We start from the raw sequence: 19456 nt of genomic DNA, 5'->3' as shown, positions 1-19456 counted from the left end.
TAATCTAGACTAGGAGACAGACTAGTGAGAGATGTCCACTGGTCAGTAATCTAGACTAGGAGACAGACTAGTGAGAGATGTCCTCTGGCCAGTAATCTAGACTAGGAGACAGACTAGTGAGAGATGTCCTCTGGCCAGTAATCTAGACTAGGAGACAGACTAGTGAGAGATGTCCTCTGGTCAGTAATCTTGACTAGGAGACAGACTAGTGAGAGATGTTCCCTGGTCAGTAATCTAGACTAGGAGACAGACTAGTGAGAGATGTCCTTTGGCCAGTAATCTAGACTAGGAGACAGACTAGTGAGAGATGTCCTCTGGTCAGTAATCTAGACTAGGAGACAGACTAGTGAGAGATGTCCTCTGGTCAGTAATCTTGACTAGGAGACAGACTAGTGAGAGATGTTCCCTGGCCAGTAATCTAGACTAGGAGACAGACTAGTGAGAGATGTCCTCTGGTCAGTAATCTAGACTAGGAGACAGACTAGTGAGAGATGTCCTCTGGCCAGTAATCTAGACTAGGAGACAGACTAGTGAGAGATGTTCCCTGGCCAGTAATCTAGACTAGGAGACAGACTAGTGAGAGATGTCCTCTGGTCAGTAATCTAGACTAGGAGACAGACTAGTGAGAGATGTCCTCTGGCCAGTAATCTAGACTAGGAGACAGACTAGTGAGAGATGTTCCCTGGTCAGTAATCCAGACTAGGAGACAGACTAGTGAGAGATGTTCCCTGGCCAGTAATCCAGACTAGGAGACAGAGTAGTGAGAGATGTTCCCTGGCCAGTAATCTAGACTAGGGGACAGACTAGTGAGACTAGTTGTTGTTGTTGACCGTACCGTGACTTTCTCCAGGGTGGCGTTCATCTGGTGGTGGTCTCCAGGCGTCAGGGTGATGGCCACTACCTCCTCAGCCTCATCCAGCCAGGACAGGAAGTCCCCCATGTCCTCCTGCAGCCCCATCGCTGCAGTACGTGCCTCTGCAGACCTGACACGCACAGGGAACAGTTAGGAGGAATACACACACACACACACACACACACACACACACACACACACACACACACACACACACACACACACACACACACACACACACACACACACACACACACACACACACACACACACACACACACACACACACACACACACACACACAGAGTACTCAGTCAGGGAATAGTTAAGACACACATTTGGTTGGAGCAAAATCATGCAGTTGACGGACATATAGACGTACAGACGGACGGTAAAGACGGACAGGATGTGACGTGCAGACAAACACACCGGTACTGCAGACAAACACACCGGTACTGCAGACATACACTCTGGTACTGCAGACATACACACTGGTACTGCAGACATACACACTGGTACTGCAGACATACACACTGGTACTGCAGACAAACACACTGGTACTGCAGACATACACACTGGTACTGCAGACATACACACTGGTACTGCAGACATACACACTGGTACTGCAGACAAACACACTGGTACTGCAGACATACACACTGGTACTGCAGACACAAGAACACACACACACACACCTCCTCTTCCTCTCTGCGATCTCCTGGGTGACGTTCACCCAGCGTGTGTTGAGGGTGTTGAGCTGTAGCCTGATCTGAGCTCCGTCCTCCTGGGTACTCTGACCAATGATCTCCTTCCCTGCAGCGTTCAGCCCTGCCACCACACCCCCCTGGGCCCCCACGCTCTCCTGCAGCTCCTGACACGCCACAGGGTCACAGGGCAAAGGTCATACAACATATTCATTCCATCAGCTACAAGCACCCGTTCATTGTTTCATGGTTGAGCAGGTTTTCTACCTGTTTAGCCGACACAGCATGTTATCATGTTATCATCATGTTATCAACAGGTCATGTTTTATTAAACTGTTTAGCCGACACAGCATGTTATCATGTTATCATCCTGTTATCAACAGGTCATGTTTTATTAAACAGTTTAGCCGACACAGCATGTTATCATGTTATCAACAGGTCATGTTTTATTAAACTGTTTAGCCGACACAGCATGTTATCATGTTATCATCATGTTATCAACAGGTCATGTTTCATCTCAATGATGAATTGTTTAATGACGGTACTCCCAAGTCCCTGCAAGTATTACATTCATGTCAATAGGCTTGAATTGAACAGCATAGTGGAGGTCAATGGATCAACCAACCACCAATGAAGAGCCACGGTGACTCATCCCGTTCTGCGTCTGTGGCCTTGTCCTTTTCCACGCCAGACAGAGGGCACGCACACAGACAGACGGTATGGAAACACACAGTACTGAACATTAGCTTTCTATGGCTCATAGATAGCATGGTCTGTAGAGATGGGATGGCACTTAGTTAGAGAGAGAGATAGAGAGAGAGAGATAGAGAGATGGAGAAAGAGAGAGAGAAAGATAGAGAGAGAGAGCGAGAGAGAGAGTGAGAGAGAGAGAGAGAGAGCGAAAGAGAGAAATAGCGAGAGAGAGAGCGAGAGAGAGAGACAGAAAGAGAGTGCGAAAGAAAGAGAGAGCGAAAGAGAGAGAGAGCGAGAGAGAGAGAGAGAAAGAGAGAGGCATAAAACGTCGCCCATCACAATTTCAACGAGGTGTGTGTGTGTTTGCACGCGTGTGTATGTGTGTGCGTGCATCCTTGCATCCTGGCCTGTGTGTGTGCGCGTCTACCTCTCTGTATCCCAGTGAGCATAGGTCTTAGAGACAGCTGGTCTCTTCAAAGCCAAGCTGCTTCACACACAGAACAGCTCTTAGATCTGCCCTGCCCATCAAGGCCAGTGAGGCCATACCCGTCCCAACACTGGCATCTGACTGGCACTAAACACACTGCTGTCCCCTCTGCCCTCCTCTAAACAGATGGACTGTGTGTGACGATCACAGTGCTCCAAAAGTGGACTGGGCAAGTTGACATCTGATCACACACACACACACACACACACACACACACACACACACACACACACACACACACACACACACACACACACACACACACACACACTACATGTATCCAAAACTGTCTGACACACAGTCGTGGAAGATGAGGTCAGTGTGGGACCTCTGGACCTACAAACGCTCTGATTGGTGGACCACAAGGACCTCTGAACTTATGGCTGTTCTGATTGGTGGAGACGCAGGGCTTTAAAGAGCACAGCATCGTAATCCCATAATCCCATTCTCTGCTATGGCCTTCATCAACACGCTCTGGCATGAGGGGTATTCAGGCTGCTAGGACCACTGTGTTACCATGGAGACAGACAGAACACACACACTCCGGCACCTGGACACACGCAGAGACAGTGGGCTTGTCTACCTAACGGAACATAATAGTATAATTCCTAAAACAAGTAGGGCCCTGAGTTTCACCGGACCATGTGATCAAGTCCTCATATCCATAGGGCCCTGAGTTTCACCGGACCATGTGATCAAGTCTTCATATCCATAGGGCCCTGAGTTTCACCGGACCATGTGATCAAGTCTTCATATCCATAGGGCCCTGAGTTTCACCGGACCATGTGATCAAGTCTTCATATCCATAGGGCCCTGAGTTTCACCGGACCATGTGATCAAGTCTTCATATCCATAGGGCCCTGAGTTTCACCGGACCATGTGATCAAGTCTTCATATCCATAGGGCCCTGAGTTTCACCGGACCATGTGATCAAGTCTTCATATCCATAGGGCCCTGAGTTTCACCGGACCATGTGATCAAGTCCTCATATCCATAGGGCCCTGAGTTTCACCGGACCATGTGATCAAGTCCTCATATGGTTTAGATGACGGACGTCAAACTCCCTTCATCTATCTGCTGAGTTGTTGGATGTTGGATGTGCTTGTGTTACTGTTGAACTGTAGTTACCTTAAGGTGTGGTCTGGTCCCAGCAGGGTCTGTCTTCGCCTGTTTCAGACTGGTCTCCGCACCACTCAACCAATCACCTAGCACCTTCTGGTCCGCTACAAACTTCAGCCAATTAGCATTGGACGTCTCCCAGCGCCTGCTCACACACACACACACACACACGACCGCAGGAAAGTGTACGAACGTGCACATACACACACAGAAACAACTGTGAGACACCACTGAGATCAGTCAATGAGAGAAGCAGTGAGACAGTGAGTGTGTGGAGGGAGAGAAATAGAGGTGGGAGCTGAACCAGCAGGACAGTTGAGGTGACAATGGACACAAACTGAGGTGACAAAGGACACAAACTGAGTTGACAATGGACACAAACTGAGTTGACAATGGACACAAACTGAGGTGACAATGGAGTGGAAACTACACCGTAGAAACAAACGGTCCTGATAATCCTTATGTCATCAGTCTGTCAAGAGCATTTACACTAGTGGTGAGGATGTTACTGTAGCTTGACTACTAGTTAGTCTAGTGGTGATGATGTTACTGTAGCTTGACTAGTTACACTAGTGGTGATGATGTTACTGTAGCTTGACTACTAGTTAGTTAGTGGTGAGGATGTTACTGTAGCTTGACTACTAGTTAGTCTAGTGGTGATGATGTTACTGTAGCTTGACTAGTTACACTAGTGGTGAGGATGTTACTGTAGCTTGACTACTAGTTAGTCTAGTGGTGAGGATGTTACTGTAGCTTGACTACTAGTTAGTTAGTGGTGAGGATGTTACTGTAGCTTGTCTAGTTACTCTAGTGGTGAGGATGTTACTGTAGCTTGTCTACTAGTTAGTCTAGTGGTGAGGATGTTACTGTAGCTTGACTACTAGTTAGTTAGTCTAGTGGTGAGGATGTTACTGTAGCTTGTCTAGTTACTCTAGTGGTGAGGATGTTACTGTAGCTTGACTACTAGTTAGTCTAGTGGTGAGGATGTTACTGTAGCTTGACTACTAGTTAGTCTAGTGGTGAGGATGTTACTGTAGCTTGACTACTAGTTAGTTAGTGGTGAGGATGTTACTGTAGCTTGTCTAGTTACTCTAGTGGTGAGGATGTTACTGTAGCTTGTCTACTAGTTAGTCTAGTGGTGAGGATGTTACTGTAGCTTGACTACTAGTTAGTTAGTCTAGTGGTGAAGATGTTACTATAGCTTGTCTAGTTACTCTAGTGGTGAGGATGCTACTGTAGCTTGTCTAGTTACTCTAGTGGTGAGGATGTTACTGTAGCTTGACTACTAGTTAGTCTAGTGGTGAGGATGTTACTGTAGCTTGACTACGAGTTAGTCTAGTGGTGAGGATGTTACTGTAGCTTGTCGAGTTAGTCTAGTGGTGAGGATGTTACTGTAGCTTGACTACTAGTTAGCTAGTCTAGTGGTGATGATGTTACTGTAGCTTGACTACTAGTTAGTCTAGTGGTGAGGATGTTACTGTAGCTTGTCGAGTTAGTCTAGTGGTGATGATGATACTGTAGCTTGTCTAGTTAGTTAGTTAGTCTAGTGGTGATGTTACTGTATCTTGTCTACTAGTTAGTTAGTCTAGTGGTGAGGATGTTACTGTAGCTTGACTACTAGTTAGTTAGTGGTGAGGATGTTACTGTAGCTTGTCTAGTTACACTAGTGGTGAGGATGTTACTGTAGCTTGACTACTAGTTAGTTAGTGGTGAGGATGTTACTGTAGCTTGACTAGTTAGTCTAGTGGTGAGGATGTTACTGTAGCTTGACTAGGAGTTAGTCTAGTGGTGAGGATGTTACTGTAGCTTGTCTAGTTAGTTAGTCTAGTGGTGATGATGTTACTGTAGCTTGTCTAGTTAGTTAGTTAGTCTAGTGGAGATGATGTTACTGTAGCTTGTCTAGTTAGTCTAGTGGTGAGGATGTTACTGTAGCTTGTCTACTAGTTAGTCTAGTGGTGATGATGTTACTGTAGCTTGACTACTAGTTAGTCTAGTGGTGATGATGTTACTGTAGCTTGACTACTAGTTAGTTAGTCTAGTGGTGATGATGTTACTGTAGCTTGTCTAGTTAGTTAGTCTAGTGGTGAGGATGTTACTGTAGCTTGACTACTAGTTAGTCTAGTGGTGAGGATGTTACTGTAGCTTGACTACTAGTTAGTCTAGTGGTGAGGATGTTACTGTAGCTTGTCTACTAGTTAGTCTAGTGGTGAGGATGTTACTGTAGCTTGACTACTAGTTAGTCTAGTGGTGAGGATGTTACTGTAGCTTGACTACTAGTTAGTCTAGTGGTGAGGATGTTACTGTAGCTTGACTACTAGTTAGTCTAGTGGTGAGGATGTTACTGTAGCTTGACTACTAGTTAGTTAGTGGTGAGGATGTTACTGTAGCTTGTCTAGTTACTCTAGTGGTGAGGATGTTACTGTAGCTTGTCTACTAGTTAGTCTAGTGGTGAGGATGTTACTGTAGCTTGACTACTAGTTAGTTAGTCTAGTGGTGAGGATGTTACTGTAGCTTGTCTAGTTACTCTAGTGGTGAGGATGTTACTGTAGCTTGACTACTAGTTAGTCTAGTGGTGAGGATGTTACTGTAGCTTGACTACTAGTTAGTCTAGTGGTGAGGATGTTACTGTAGCTTGACTACTAGTTAGTTAGTGGTGAGGATGTTACTGTAGCTTGTCTAGTTACTCTAGTGGTGAGGATGTTACTGTAGCTTGTCTACTAGTTAGTCTAGTGGTGAGGATGTTACTGTAGCTTGACTACTAGTTAGTTAGTCTAGTGGTGAAGATGTTACTATAGCTTGTCTAGTTACTCTAGTGGTGAGGATGCTACTGTAGCTTGTCTAGTTACTCTAGTGGTGAGGATGTTACTGTAGCTTGACTACTAGTTAGTCTAGTGGTGAGGATGTTACTGTAGCTTGACTACGAGTTAGTCTAGTGGTGAGGATGTTACTGTAGCTTGTCGAGTTAGTCTAGTGGTGAGGATGTTACTGTAGCTTGACTACTAGTTAGCTAGTCTAGTGGTGATGATGTTACTGTAGCTTGACTACTAGTTAGTCTAGTGGTGAGGATGTTACTGTAGCTTGTCGAGTTAGTCTAGTGGTGATGATGATACTGTAGCTTGTCTAGTTAGTTAGTTAGTCTAGTGGTGATGTTACTGTATCTTGTCTACTAGTTAGTTAGTCTAGTGGTGAGGATGTTACTGTAGCTTGACTACTAGTTAGTTAGTGGTGAGGATGTTACTGTAGCTTGTCTAGTTACACTAGTGGTGAGGATGTTACTGTAGCTTGACTACTAGTTAGTTAGTGGTGAGGATGTTACTGTAGCTTGACTAGTTAGTCTAGTGGTGAGGATGTTACTGTAGCTTGACTAGGAGTTAGTCTAGTGGTGAGGATGTTACTGTAGCTTGTCTAGTTAGTTAGTCTAGTGGTGATGATGTTACTGTAGCTTGTCTAGTTAGTTAGTTAGTCTAGTGGAGATGATGTTACTGTAGCTTGTCTAGTTAGTCTAGTGGTGAGGATGTTACTGTAGCTTGTCTACTAGTTAGTCTAGTGGTGATGATGTTACTGTAGCTTGACTACTAGTTAGTCTAGTGGTGATGATGTTACTGTAGCTTGACTACTAGTTAGTTAGTCTAGTGGTGATGATGTTACTGTAGCTTGTCTAGTTAGTTAGTCTAGTGGTGAGGATGTTACTGTAGCTTGACTACTAGTTAGTCTAGTGGTGAGGATGTTACTGTAGCTTGACTACTAGTTAGTCTAGTGGTGAGGATGTTACTGTAGCTTGTCTACTAGTTAGTCTAGTGGTGAGGATGTTACTGTAGCTTGACTACTAGTTAGTCTAGTGGTGAGGATGTTACTGTAGCTTGACTACTAGTTAGTCTAGTGGTTAGGATGTTACTGTAGCTTGACTACTAGTTAGTCTAGTGGTGAGGATGTTACTGTAGCTTGACTACTAGTTAGTTAGTCTAGTGGTGAGGATGTTACTGTAGCTTGTCTACTAGTTAGTTAGTCTAGTGGTGATGATGTTACTGTAGCTTGTCTACTAGTTAGTTAGTCTAGTGGTGATGATGTTACTGTAGCTTGTCTAGTAAGTTAGTTAGTTACTCTAGTGGTGAGGATGTTACTGTAGCTTGTCTAGTTAGTTAGTTAGTCTAGTGGTGAGGATGTTACTGTAGTTTGTCTACTAGTTAGTTAGTCTAGTGGTGATGATGTTACTGTAGCTTGTCTAGTTAGTTAGTCTAGTGGTGAGGATGTTACTGTAGCTTGACTACTAGTTAGTCTAGTGGTGATGATGTTACTGTAGCTTGACTACTAGTTAGTCTAGTGGTGACGATGTTACTGTAGCTTGTCTACTAGTTAGTTAGTCTAGTGGTGAGGATGTTACTGTAGCTTGACTACTAGTTAGTCAGTCTAGTGGTGAGGATGTTACTGTAGCTTGACTACTAGTTAGTCTAGTGGTGATGATGTTACTACAGCTTGTCTACTTAGTTAGTCTAGTGGTGATGATGTTACTGTAGCTTGTCTAGTTAGTTAGTTAGTTAGTCTAGTGGTGATGATGTTACTGTAGCTTGTCTACTAGTTAGTTAGTCTAGTGGTGATGATGCTACTGTAGCTTGTCTAGTTAGTTAGTCTAGTGGTGATGATGTTACTGTAGCGTGTCTACTTAGTTAACAACCCCATGAGGAGGGTTAACAACAACCCCTGGTCTCCTAGTTAACCAGCTCACACCTGGTGTCTCCCCATGAGGAGGGTAGGCCCCCCTGGTCTCCTAGTTAACCAGCTCACACCTGGTGTCTCCCCATGAGGAGGGTAGGCCCCCCTGGTCTCCTAGTTAACCAGCTCACACCTGGTGTCTCCCCATGAGGAGGGTAGGCCCCCCTGGTCTCCTAGTTAACCAGCTCACACCTGGTGTCTCCCCATGAGGAGGGTAGGCCCCCCTGGTCTCCTAGTTAACCAGCTCACACCTGGTGTCTCCCCATGAGGGTCGGCCCCCCCTGGTCTCCTAGTTAAACAGCTCACACCTGGTGTCTCCCCATGAGGAGGGTCGGCCCCCCTGGTCTCCTAGTTAAACAGCTCACACCTGGTGTCTCCCCATGAGGAGGGTCGGCCCCCCCTGGTCTCCTAGTTAAACAGCTCACACCTGGTGTCTCCCCATGAGGAGGGTAGGCCCCCCCTGGTCTCCTAGTTAAACAGCTCACACCTGGTGTCTCCCCATGAGGAGGGTCGGCCCCCCCTGGTCTCCTAGTTAAACAGCTCACACCTGGTGTCTCCCCATGAGGAGGGTCGGCCCCCCTGGTCTCCTAGTTAAACAGCTCACACCTGGTGTCTCCCCATGAGGAGGGTCGGCCCCCCCTGGTCTCCTAGTTAAACAGCTCACACCTGGTGTCTCCCCATGAGGAGGGTCGGCCCCCCCTGGTCTCCTAGTTAAACAGCTCACACCTGGTGTCTCCCCATGAGGAGGGTCGGCCCCCCCTGGTCTCCTAGTTAAACAGCTCACACCTGGTGTCTCCCCATGAGGGTCGGCCCCCCCTGGTCTCCTAGTTAAACAGCTCACACCTGGTGTCTCCCCATGAGGAGGGTCGGCCCCCCTGGTCTCCTAGTTAAACAGCTCACACCTGGTGTCTCCCCATGAGGAGGGTCGGCCCCCCTGGTCTCCTAGTTAAACAGCTCACACCTGGTGTCTCCCCATGAGGGTCGGCCCCCCCTGGTCTCCTAGTTAAACAGCTCACACCTGGTGTCTCCCCATGAGGGTCGGCCCCCCCTGGTCTCCTAGTTAAACAGCTCACACCTGGTGTCTCCCCATGAGGAGGGTCGGCCCCCCCTGGTCTCCTAGTTAAACAGCTCACACCTGGTGTCTCCCCATGAGGGTCGGCCCCCCCTGGTCTCCTAGTTAAACAGCTCACACCTGGTGTCTCCCCATGAGGGTCGGCCCCCCCTGGTCTAGTTTGTCTTCATCTGTTGACCCAGTCCTTCCTGTCCTGAGTTAGTAACCCCAGTGTGACCCCAATAGATTCCCATTATTTCAGGTACGTACCTGAGCCTGTCCAGGTACAGCTTGTTGACTTTGTCCCAGTTAGTGTTGAGCAGCAGAGCTGTCTCCTGGACCCTGGTGCTCTCTGCTGGAGTAGCGATGGCCACCACCTCCTCTCTCCTGGCTAGAGCGCCCTCTACAGGGGGGCGGAGGTTCTTCAGATTCACCTTCACCTCCTGAGACACAGGGACGTAGGCAGACAGGCACGCACACACACATACACAAACATGTTAACCACACACACACACGTACATATACACAGTTGAAACCAACAATATGAAACACACACACACTGACCTGAAGGCACTGTCCCTGCTGGGGTAGGTTGTAGAAGACGCCCTGCCAGTACTCAGGAGAGTTCAGTTGGAAGTCTGTCTCAGAGATGGAACGCAGCAGGGTCTGCAGCTCTCCCAGGTACTCCTACAGACACACACACACACACACACACACACACACACACACACACACACACACACACACACACACACACACACACACACACACGCTCAATTATAACTAAACAATAACCCCATACTCATTCTGAACGACACAAACTATACAATATTAAACAACAGTAAACACAAAGCTATCTATTACTGATAGATCCTCATCAGACCCCCTACTGGGGTCAGGAGTTGTTCTGGCCCTACCACTATATACTGTAGATACCTTCACAGAGGGGGTAGGCTACCTACCACTACATACTGTAGATACCTTCACAGAGGGGGTAGGCTACCTACCACTACATACTGTAGATACCTTCACAGAGGGGGTAGGCTACCTACCACTACATACTGTAGATACCTTCACAGAGGGGGTAGGCTACCTACCACTACATACTGTAGATACCTTCACAGAGGGGGTAGGCTACCTACCACTACATACTGTAGATACCTTCACAGAGGGGGTAGGCTACCTACCACTACATACTGTAGATACCTTCACAGAGGGGGTAGGCTACCTACCACTACATACTGTAGATACCTTCACAGAGGGGGTAGGCTACCTACCACTACATACTGTAGATACCTTCACAGAGGGGGTAGGCTACCTACCACTACATACTGTAGATACCTTCACAGAGGGGGTAGGCTACCTACCACTACATACTGTAGATACCTTCACAGAGGGGGTAGGCTACCTACCACTACATACTGTAGATACCTTCACAGAGGGGGTAGGCTACCTACCACTACATACTGTAGATACCTTCACAGAGGGTTCAGTGTTTGTTGTTATTCCTGTGCTGTGTTCTAGTACATCATCTCTCTAATCCCTCACTATCTCTTTACATTCTTTCTCTAAAAAAATAAATATATATTTCATTCAGTTTTTACACTCATTCCTGGACATTAACATAAGACGTAGTAACAACTCTCTCTCCTGTCCTTCCATGACTCATATGAGACACTTTATCTGGGAATATCACATTCTTACACAGCACCTTAATGTTGTTAACGATTTTTCATCCGTTGGAAACTTTCCACTTCCACGGCACCTGTATAAAACTTGTATAATGAAATTCACAACCTTGTCCCGATATTGATTCAGCTGTCTTGTTGTAAAAATAGAAATGGATAAACACGCAGAGGTCAGAGTGAGAGTACTGGACCTTTAAATGTGAGTAAATACTGAAGAAAAGGTTGAATTAGAGAGAAAGAGAGGAGGATAGACAACCTAATATAATGTGAACGTCGGTGATAGAAACCTGAGTAAATACTGAAGAACAGGAAGGAAGGGGATTGAGGACACTGGTGTGGGTAAAGTTCATTTAGAGTCTGACAGACAGAGCAGAAGAGGGTTTAATGAGCCAGTCAGTAGTGTTTAATCCATCCTTTCATAAACACAGTTCCTTACTCAGTCTAGCTCACTGGGTTATGCCTGATTCACATGTGGATTTGTGATATGCACAGAACACAGCGGGGTGGAAAAGGTACAGTTAAATGCTTGATTGTGTCCCTGTGGTTGTGCGTTTGCTGTATGTACATATTGTGTGTATTGCTCATAATTGTATCCCAATGGAAGTCATCCAACAACCCCATCATGCACATAACAGCATTCCCCAGAACTTCACAACAGCACTTCAACTCACCTTTAGCCCAAATCCAACAACATCAAGACATAACCATCTCAGCTCTTATGTCGGCTCTGTTTCTTAATGACCAGAAATGGATCACGTTGTGATTTGACAGGCACAAAGACGTGCATTGTGTGTTAAGGGTATGTTAATGTTAGCCTGGTTCCAACCAGTCAGCTACACAGAACCAACAGATCTGGAACTAGGCTATGGCAGAGTAGGTTCAGTCATGAGGACAGAGAGACAGTAGTCATTCATAGGTCTATACCGTGTAAATACAGTGGCATTTCACAGTTAAATACCTGCTCATTTGTATGTGTATTTATTATGGATCCCCATTAGCTGCAGCTGCTCTTCCTGGGGTCCAGGAAGTGTCGGGGCCATTGACGTACCGGGACAGAAACAGCCACAGTGTGTTTGTTGATACTGAATGCCTTGCCAAATATGACTTTGCACAGACGGACGTAGACTACATGTGGGTTTGTCTTGTTTTGTGGTCTACTGATGCTTGTGACGGATGTTTTAAAAGCAGTCAAATGTCCCTATGATCCAACACACATGACTAAACACACTCCTTCACACCAATCCAATGTTTCATTCATCAGCCCTGACACACAGGCAGCTGTTCATGTGTGGGGAGCACTGTGTGAAGAGTTGAGTATGGTGCTTTTTCATTGGGTGACTGGATACAAACATGGGGGTCATTGATTGGTTGTGACTCCAGACAGGGGTCAGGTGACTGTGATTGACAGGACATGTGGTGGTGATGTGAGGCAGGAAACCAGAAACAGAACACAACAGAACAGCAAATCAGAGGCCAGGTGTGTAACATGCTGATTCTTCACACACTGAGGGAAGGATGGAGGGATGAACACCTGGATGATGCAACTGAGGAGGAAAACTAGAAAACCCCCATTCAGTAATACTGTCTGAAGGCTACATGTCATCATCCCCTCAGTAATACTGTCTGAAGGCTACATGTAATCATCCCCTCAGTAATACTGTCTGAAGGCTACATGTAATCATCCCCTCAGTAATACTGTCTGAAGGCTACATGTCATCATCCCCTCAGTAATACTGTCTGAAGGCTACATGTAATCATCCCCTCAGTAATACTGTCTGAAGGCTACATGTAATCATCCCCTCAGTAACACTGTCTGAAGGCTACATGTCATCATCCCCTCAGTAATACTGTCTGAAGGCTACATGTAATCATCCCCTCAGTAATACTGTCTGAAGGCTACATGTCATCATCCCCTCAGTAACACTGTCTGAAGGCTACATGTCATCATCCCCTCAGTAACACTGTCTGAAGGCTACATGTCATCATCCCCTCAGTAATACTGTCTGAAGGCTACATGTCATCATCCCCTCAGTAACACTGTCTGAAGGCTACATGTCATCATCCCCTCAGTAACACTGTCTGAAGGCTACATGTAATCATCCCCTCAGTAATACTGTCTGAAGGCTACATGTAATCATCCCCTCAGTAATACTGTCTGAAGGCTACATGTAATCATCTCCTCAGTAATACTGTCTGAAGGCTACATGTCATCATCCCCTCAGTAATACTGTCTGAAGGCTACATGTCATCATCCCCTCAGTAATACTGTCTGAAGGCTACATGTCATCATCCCCTCAGTAACACTGTCTGAAGGCTACATGTCATCATCCCCTCAGTAATACTGTCTGAAGGCTACATGTCATCACCCCCTCAGTAATACTGTCTGAAGGCTACATGTCATCACCCCCTCAGTAATACTGTCTGAAGGCTACATGTCATCACCCCCTCAGTAATACTGTCTGAAGGCTACATGTCATCATCCCCTCAGTAACACTGTCTGAAGGCTACATGTAATCATCCCCTCAGTAATACTGTCTGAAGGCTACATGTCATCATCCCCTCAGTAATACTGTCTGAAGGCTACATGTCATCATCCCCTCAGTAACACTGTCTGAAGGCTACATGTAATCATCCCCTCAGTAATACTGTCTGAAGGCTACATGTCATCATCCCCTCAGTAATACTGTCTGAAGGCTACATGTAATCATCCCCTCAGTAATACTGTCTGAAGGCTACATGTCATCATCCCCTCAGTAATACTGTCTGAAGGCTACATGTAATCATCCCCTCAGTAATACTGTCTGAAGGCTACATGTAATCATCCCCTCAGTAATACTGTCTGAAGGCTACATGTCATCATCCCCTCAGTAACACTGTCTGAAGGCTACATGTCATCATCCCCTCAGTAATACTGTCTGAAGGCTACATGTCATCATCCCCTCAGTAACACTGTCTGAAGGCTACATGTCATCATCCCCTCAGTAACACTGTCTGAAGGCTACATGTCATCATCCCCTCAGTAATACTGTCTGAAGGCTACATGTCATCATCCCCTCAGTAACACTGTCTGAAGGCTACATGTCATCATCCCCTCAGTAACACTGTCTGAAGGCTACATGTCATCATCCCCTCAGTAACACTGTCTGAAGGCTACATGTAATCATCCCCTCAGTAACACTGTCTGAAGGCTACATGTCATCATCCCCTCAGTAACACTGTCTGAAGGCTACATGTCATCATCCCCTCAGTAATACTGTCTGAAGGCTACATGTCATCATCCCCTCAGTAATACTGTCTGAAGGCTACATGTCATCATCCCTCAGTAATACTGTCTGAAGGCTACATGTCATCATCCCCTCAGTAACACTGTCTGAAGGCTACATGTCATCATCCCCTCAGTAATACTGTCTGAAGGCTACATGTAATCATCCCCTCAGTAATACTGTCTGAAGGCTACATGTAATCATCCCCTCAGTAATACTGTCTGAAGGCTACATGTCATCATCCCCTCAGTAACACTGTCTGAAGGCTACATGTCATCATCCCCTCAGTAATACTGTCTGAAGGCTACATGTCATCATCCCCTCAGTAACACTGTCTGAAGGCTACATGTCATCATCCCCTCAGTAACACTGTCTGAAGGCTACATGTCATCATCCCCTCAGTAATACTGTCTGAAGGCTACATGTCATCATCCCCTCAGTAACACTGTCTGAAGGCTACATGTCATCATCCCCTCAGTAACACTGTCTGAAGGCTACATGTCATCATCCCCTCAGTAACACTGTCTGAAGGCTACATGTCATCATCCCCTCAGTAACACTGTCTGAAGGCTACATGTCATCATCCCCTCAGTAACACTGTCTGAAGGCTACATGTCATCATCCCCTCAGTAACACTGTCTGAAGGCTACATGTCATCATCCCCTCAGTAACACTGTCTGAAGGCTACATGTAATCATCCCCTCAGTAACACTGTCTGAAGGCTACATGTCATCATCCCCTCAGTAACACTGTCTGAAGGCTACATGTCATCATCCCCTCAGTAATACTGTCTGAAGGCTACATGTCATCATCCCCTCAGTAATACTGTCTGAAGGCTACATGTCATCATCCCTCAGTAATACTGTCTGAAGGCTACATGTCATCATCCCCTCAGTAACACTGTCTGAAGGCTACATGTCATCATCCCCTCAGTAACACTGTCTGAAGGCTACATGTCATCATCCCCTCAGTAACACTGTCTGAAGGCTACATGTCATCATCCCCTCAGTAATACTGTCTGAAGGCTACATGTCATCATCCCTCAGTAATACTGTCTGAAGGCTACATGTCATCATCCCTCAGTAATACTGTCTGAAGGCTACATGTCATCATCCCCTCAGTAATACTGTCTGAAGGCTACATGTCATCATCCCCTCAGTAACACTGTCTGAAGGCTACATGTCATCATCCCCTCAGTAATACTGTCTGAAGGCTACATGTCATCATCCCCTCAGTAATACTGTCTGAAGGCTACATGTCATCATCCCCTCAGTAATACTGTCTGAAGGCTACATGTCATCATCCCCTCAGTAATACTGTCTGAAGGCTACATGTCATCATCCCCTCAGTAATACTGTCTGAAGGCTACATGTCATCATCCTCATGTTTCTACTGTACAGGTCATCTAGTTGGCTTGGCTCTGGAGGCCATCAATAATTTGTTAACAGACCCTTGTTAAGAGACCTGCTGTCTGACTGGACTAGAATATACCTGCTATCTGACTGGACTAGAATATACCTGCTGTCTGACTGGACTAGAATATACCTGCTGTCTGACTGGACTAGAATATACCTGCTGTCTGACTGGACTAGAATATACCTGCTGTCTGACTGGACTAGAATATACCTGCTGTCTGACTGGACTAGAATATACCTTCTATCTGACTGGACTAGAATATACCTGCTATCTGACTGGACTAGAATATACCTGCTGTCTGACTGGACTAGAATATACCTGCTGTCTGACTGGACTAGAATATACCTGCTGTCTGACTGGACTAGTATATACCTGCTGTCTGACTGGACTAGAATATACCTGCTATCTGACTGGACTAGAATATACCTGCTATCTGACTGGACTAGAATATACCTGCTGTCTGACTGGACTAGAATAGACCTGCTCTCTGACTGGACTAGAATATACCTGCTGTCTGACTGGACTAGAATAGACCTGCTCTCTGACTGGACTAGAATATACCTGCTGTCTGACTGGACTAGAATATACCTGCTGTCTGACTGGACTAGAATATACCTGCTGTCTGACTGGACTAGAATATACCTGCTCTCTGACTGGACTAGAATATACCTGCTGTCTGACTGGACTAGAATATACCTGCTGTCTGACTGGACTAGAATATACCTGCTGTCTGACTGGACTAGAATATACCTGCTGTCTGACTGGACTAGTATATACCTGCTGTCTGACTGGACTAGAATATACCTGCTGTCTGACTGGACTAGAATATACCTGCTGTCTGACTGGACTAGAATAGACCTGCTCTCTGACTGGACTAGAATATACCTGCTGTCTGACTGGACTAGAATATACCTGCTATCTGACTGGACTAGAATATACCTGCTGTCTGACTGGACTAGAATAGACCTGCTCTCTGACTGGACTAGAATATACCTGCTGTCTGACTGGACTAGAATATACCTGCTATCTGACTGGACTAGAATATACCTGCTGTCTGACTGGACTAGAATATACCTGCTGTCTGACTGGACTAGAATATACCTGCTATCTGACTGGACTAGAATATACCTGCTATCTGACTGGACTAGAATATACCTGCTCTCTGACTGGACTAGAATAGACAGGTCAACTACATCATATCAACGTCTGGCATCACACTCATTCAGGAGCCCTTTATTTCATGTTTGATATTGATATTCACTGATTGATATTACTCGATTGATATTTGTCTTTCCTATTTGATGAATGGATTAGTGGCTTCACTGACAGCTCAATCCCACGGTTAACCTACTGGTTAGAGGCAGCAGGTTATAGTTAGTAGCTGGTTCCTACTAGCTAGCGGGCAGGGGTAAGTTGGCACCAGGGAATGCTGTCAATTCCAGTCAATTGAGAAAGTAAACCAAATTCTAATTCCAAATGTTCCTCATTGAAAAGCATTGAAGAGAACTGGAATGTCAGTGTACTTCCTGAATTCAACAGGATTTAAATGGAATTGAACCCAACCCTGGTTGACATGGGACAAGTTGGCACGGGGCAGATTGGCACGGGGAGGGGAAACTCACACTTTGTCGGCGGTAGGGGGTGAATTTAGCCTCCACCTCCTGCCAGCGTGTGTTGAGCTGGAGGAGGCGGGGCTGCACCAGCGAGGTCGCCCCTGCGTCTGACAGCTCTTTGGCCAATCCCTGCACCTCTTTCAGATCCTCACTCTTCTCATCGAACTCTGAGCCAATCTCCTAGTGGACGGGACAAAACCAGCCAGAGTCACACCCAGGGGGAAAACCAGTCACACACACACACACACACACACACACACACACACACACACACCTTGGAGAAAACCCAGTTAGCAGACCAGCCTACATGGGAGAAACCAATCAGCAACCAGACACACAGGGGAGAGATCTCACTCACACACATAAGGAGGACACAAACTCTTCCACACAGGGCAGTGATCATTCAGGATCATTCTCCCCAGAAGGAGGAGAAACAATCTACTCTTTCCAGTTAGATCAGGGAAATGAAGAGAGAGAAAATTCACAATAAGAGGCCCGTTTTATTAGATCAGGGAAATGAAGAGAGAGAAGATTCACAATAAGAGTCTGTCTGGCTTCTTCTGGTATAGACTTTAATAAATGTGGAAAACCCCTCCCTTAGAGGGCAGGGCAGAAAAGAAGCGGTGAAATGAGCGGACAGGCAGAAAGACAGACTGGAAGACAGAGAGACAGAAAGACAGACTGGAAGACAAAGAGACAGACAGACAGACAGACAGACAGACAGACAGACAGACAGACAGACAGACAGACAGACAGACAGACAGACAGACAGACAGACAGACAGACAGACAGACAGACAGACAGACAGACAGACAGACAGACAGACAGACAGACAGACATTGGAAGACAGAGAGACAGAAAGACAGACTGGAAGACAGACAGACAGATATCTAGTGCTGGTAGTTTCAGGTACAGGTGAGAATGACAGGTGACTCTCAAGAGGAGTTCAGTTTAGCGGAATGTCATTTTGATCACCTGAAACAAAGACACACACACACACACACACACACACTGTCAGATTACACTGAGAAAAATACATATTTAAACAGAGAGGAGAAGAGAGACAGAAAGAGAGGAGAAGGGAGACAGAAATAGAGGAGAAAAGAGACAGAACGAGAGAAGGGAGAAAGAAAGAGAGGAGAAGAGAGAGACAGAAAGAGAGGAGAAGAGAGAGACAGAAAGAGAGGAGAAGAGAGACAGAAAGAGAGGAGATGAGAGACAGAAAGAGAGGAGAAGAGAGACAGAAAGAGAGGAGAAGAGAGACAGAAAGAGAGGAGAAGAGAGACAGAAAGAGAGGAGAAGAGAGAGACAGAAAGAGAGGAGAAGAGAGAGACAGAAAGAGAGGAGATGAGAGACAGAAAGAGAGGAGATGAGAGACAGAAAGAGAGGAGAACAGAAAGAGAGGAGAAGAGAGACAGAAAGAGAGGAGAAGAGAGAGAGAGAGAAAGAGAGGAGAAGAGAGACAGAAAGAGAGGAGAAGAGAGACAGAATGAGAGGAGAAGAGAGACAGAAAGAGAGGAGAAGAGAGACAGAATGAGAGGAGAAGAGAGACAGAAAGAGAGGAGAAGAGAGACAGAAAGAGAGGAGAAGAGAGACAGAATGAGAGGAGAAGAGAGACAGAAAGAGAGGAGAAGGGAGACAGAAAGAGAGGAGAAGAGAGACAGAAAGAGAGGAGAAGAGAGACAGAATGAGAGGAGAAGGGAGACAGAAAGAGAGGAGAAGGGAGACAGAAAGAGAGGAGAAGAGAGAGACAGAAAGAGAGGAGAAGAGAGAGAAAGAGAGGAGACGGGAGACAGAAAGAGAGAAGAGAGACAAAGAGAGGAGAAAAAAGAGAGAAAGAGAGAAGAGAGAGAAAGAGA

The 19456-nt window shown here is 46.0% G+C and overlaps 1 protein-coding gene across 10 annotated transcripts in view; it reads right to left on the bottom strand.

Moving 5' to 3' along the window:
• The window catches only part of dmd (dystrophin), a 390547-nt gene that overhangs the window by 119916 nt on the left and 251175 nt on the right, over positions 1 to 19456 (bottom strand). For all 10 annotated transcript variants that reach the window (XM_045698261.1, XM_045698256.1, XM_045698253.1 and 7 more), the window contains 6 exons: positions 17607 to 17777; positions 10182 to 10304; positions 9888 to 10060; positions 3866 to 4001; positions 1549 to 1724; positions 836 to 983 (listed from right to left, as the gene is read on the bottom strand). In XM_045698261.1, coding sequence (XP_045554217.1) covers positions 836 to 983; positions 1549 to 1724; positions 3866 to 4001; positions 9888 to 10060; positions 10182 to 10304; positions 17607 to 17777 — 927 coding nt within the window. The remainder of the gene's footprint in view (positions 1 to 835; positions 984 to 1548; positions 1725 to 3865; positions 4002 to 9887; positions 10061 to 10181; positions 10305 to 17606; positions 17778 to 19456) is intronic.

This window comes from Salmo salar, chromosome ssa16 (assembly GCF_905237065.1).
Source record: "Salmo salar chromosome ssa16, Ssal_v3.1, whole genome shotgun sequence".
NCBI classification, from domain to species: domain Eukaryota; kingdom Metazoa; phylum Chordata; class Actinopteri; order Salmoniformes; family Salmonidae; genus Salmo; species Salmo salar.
This window is presented reverse-complemented; position numbering and strand designations above follow the sequence as displayed.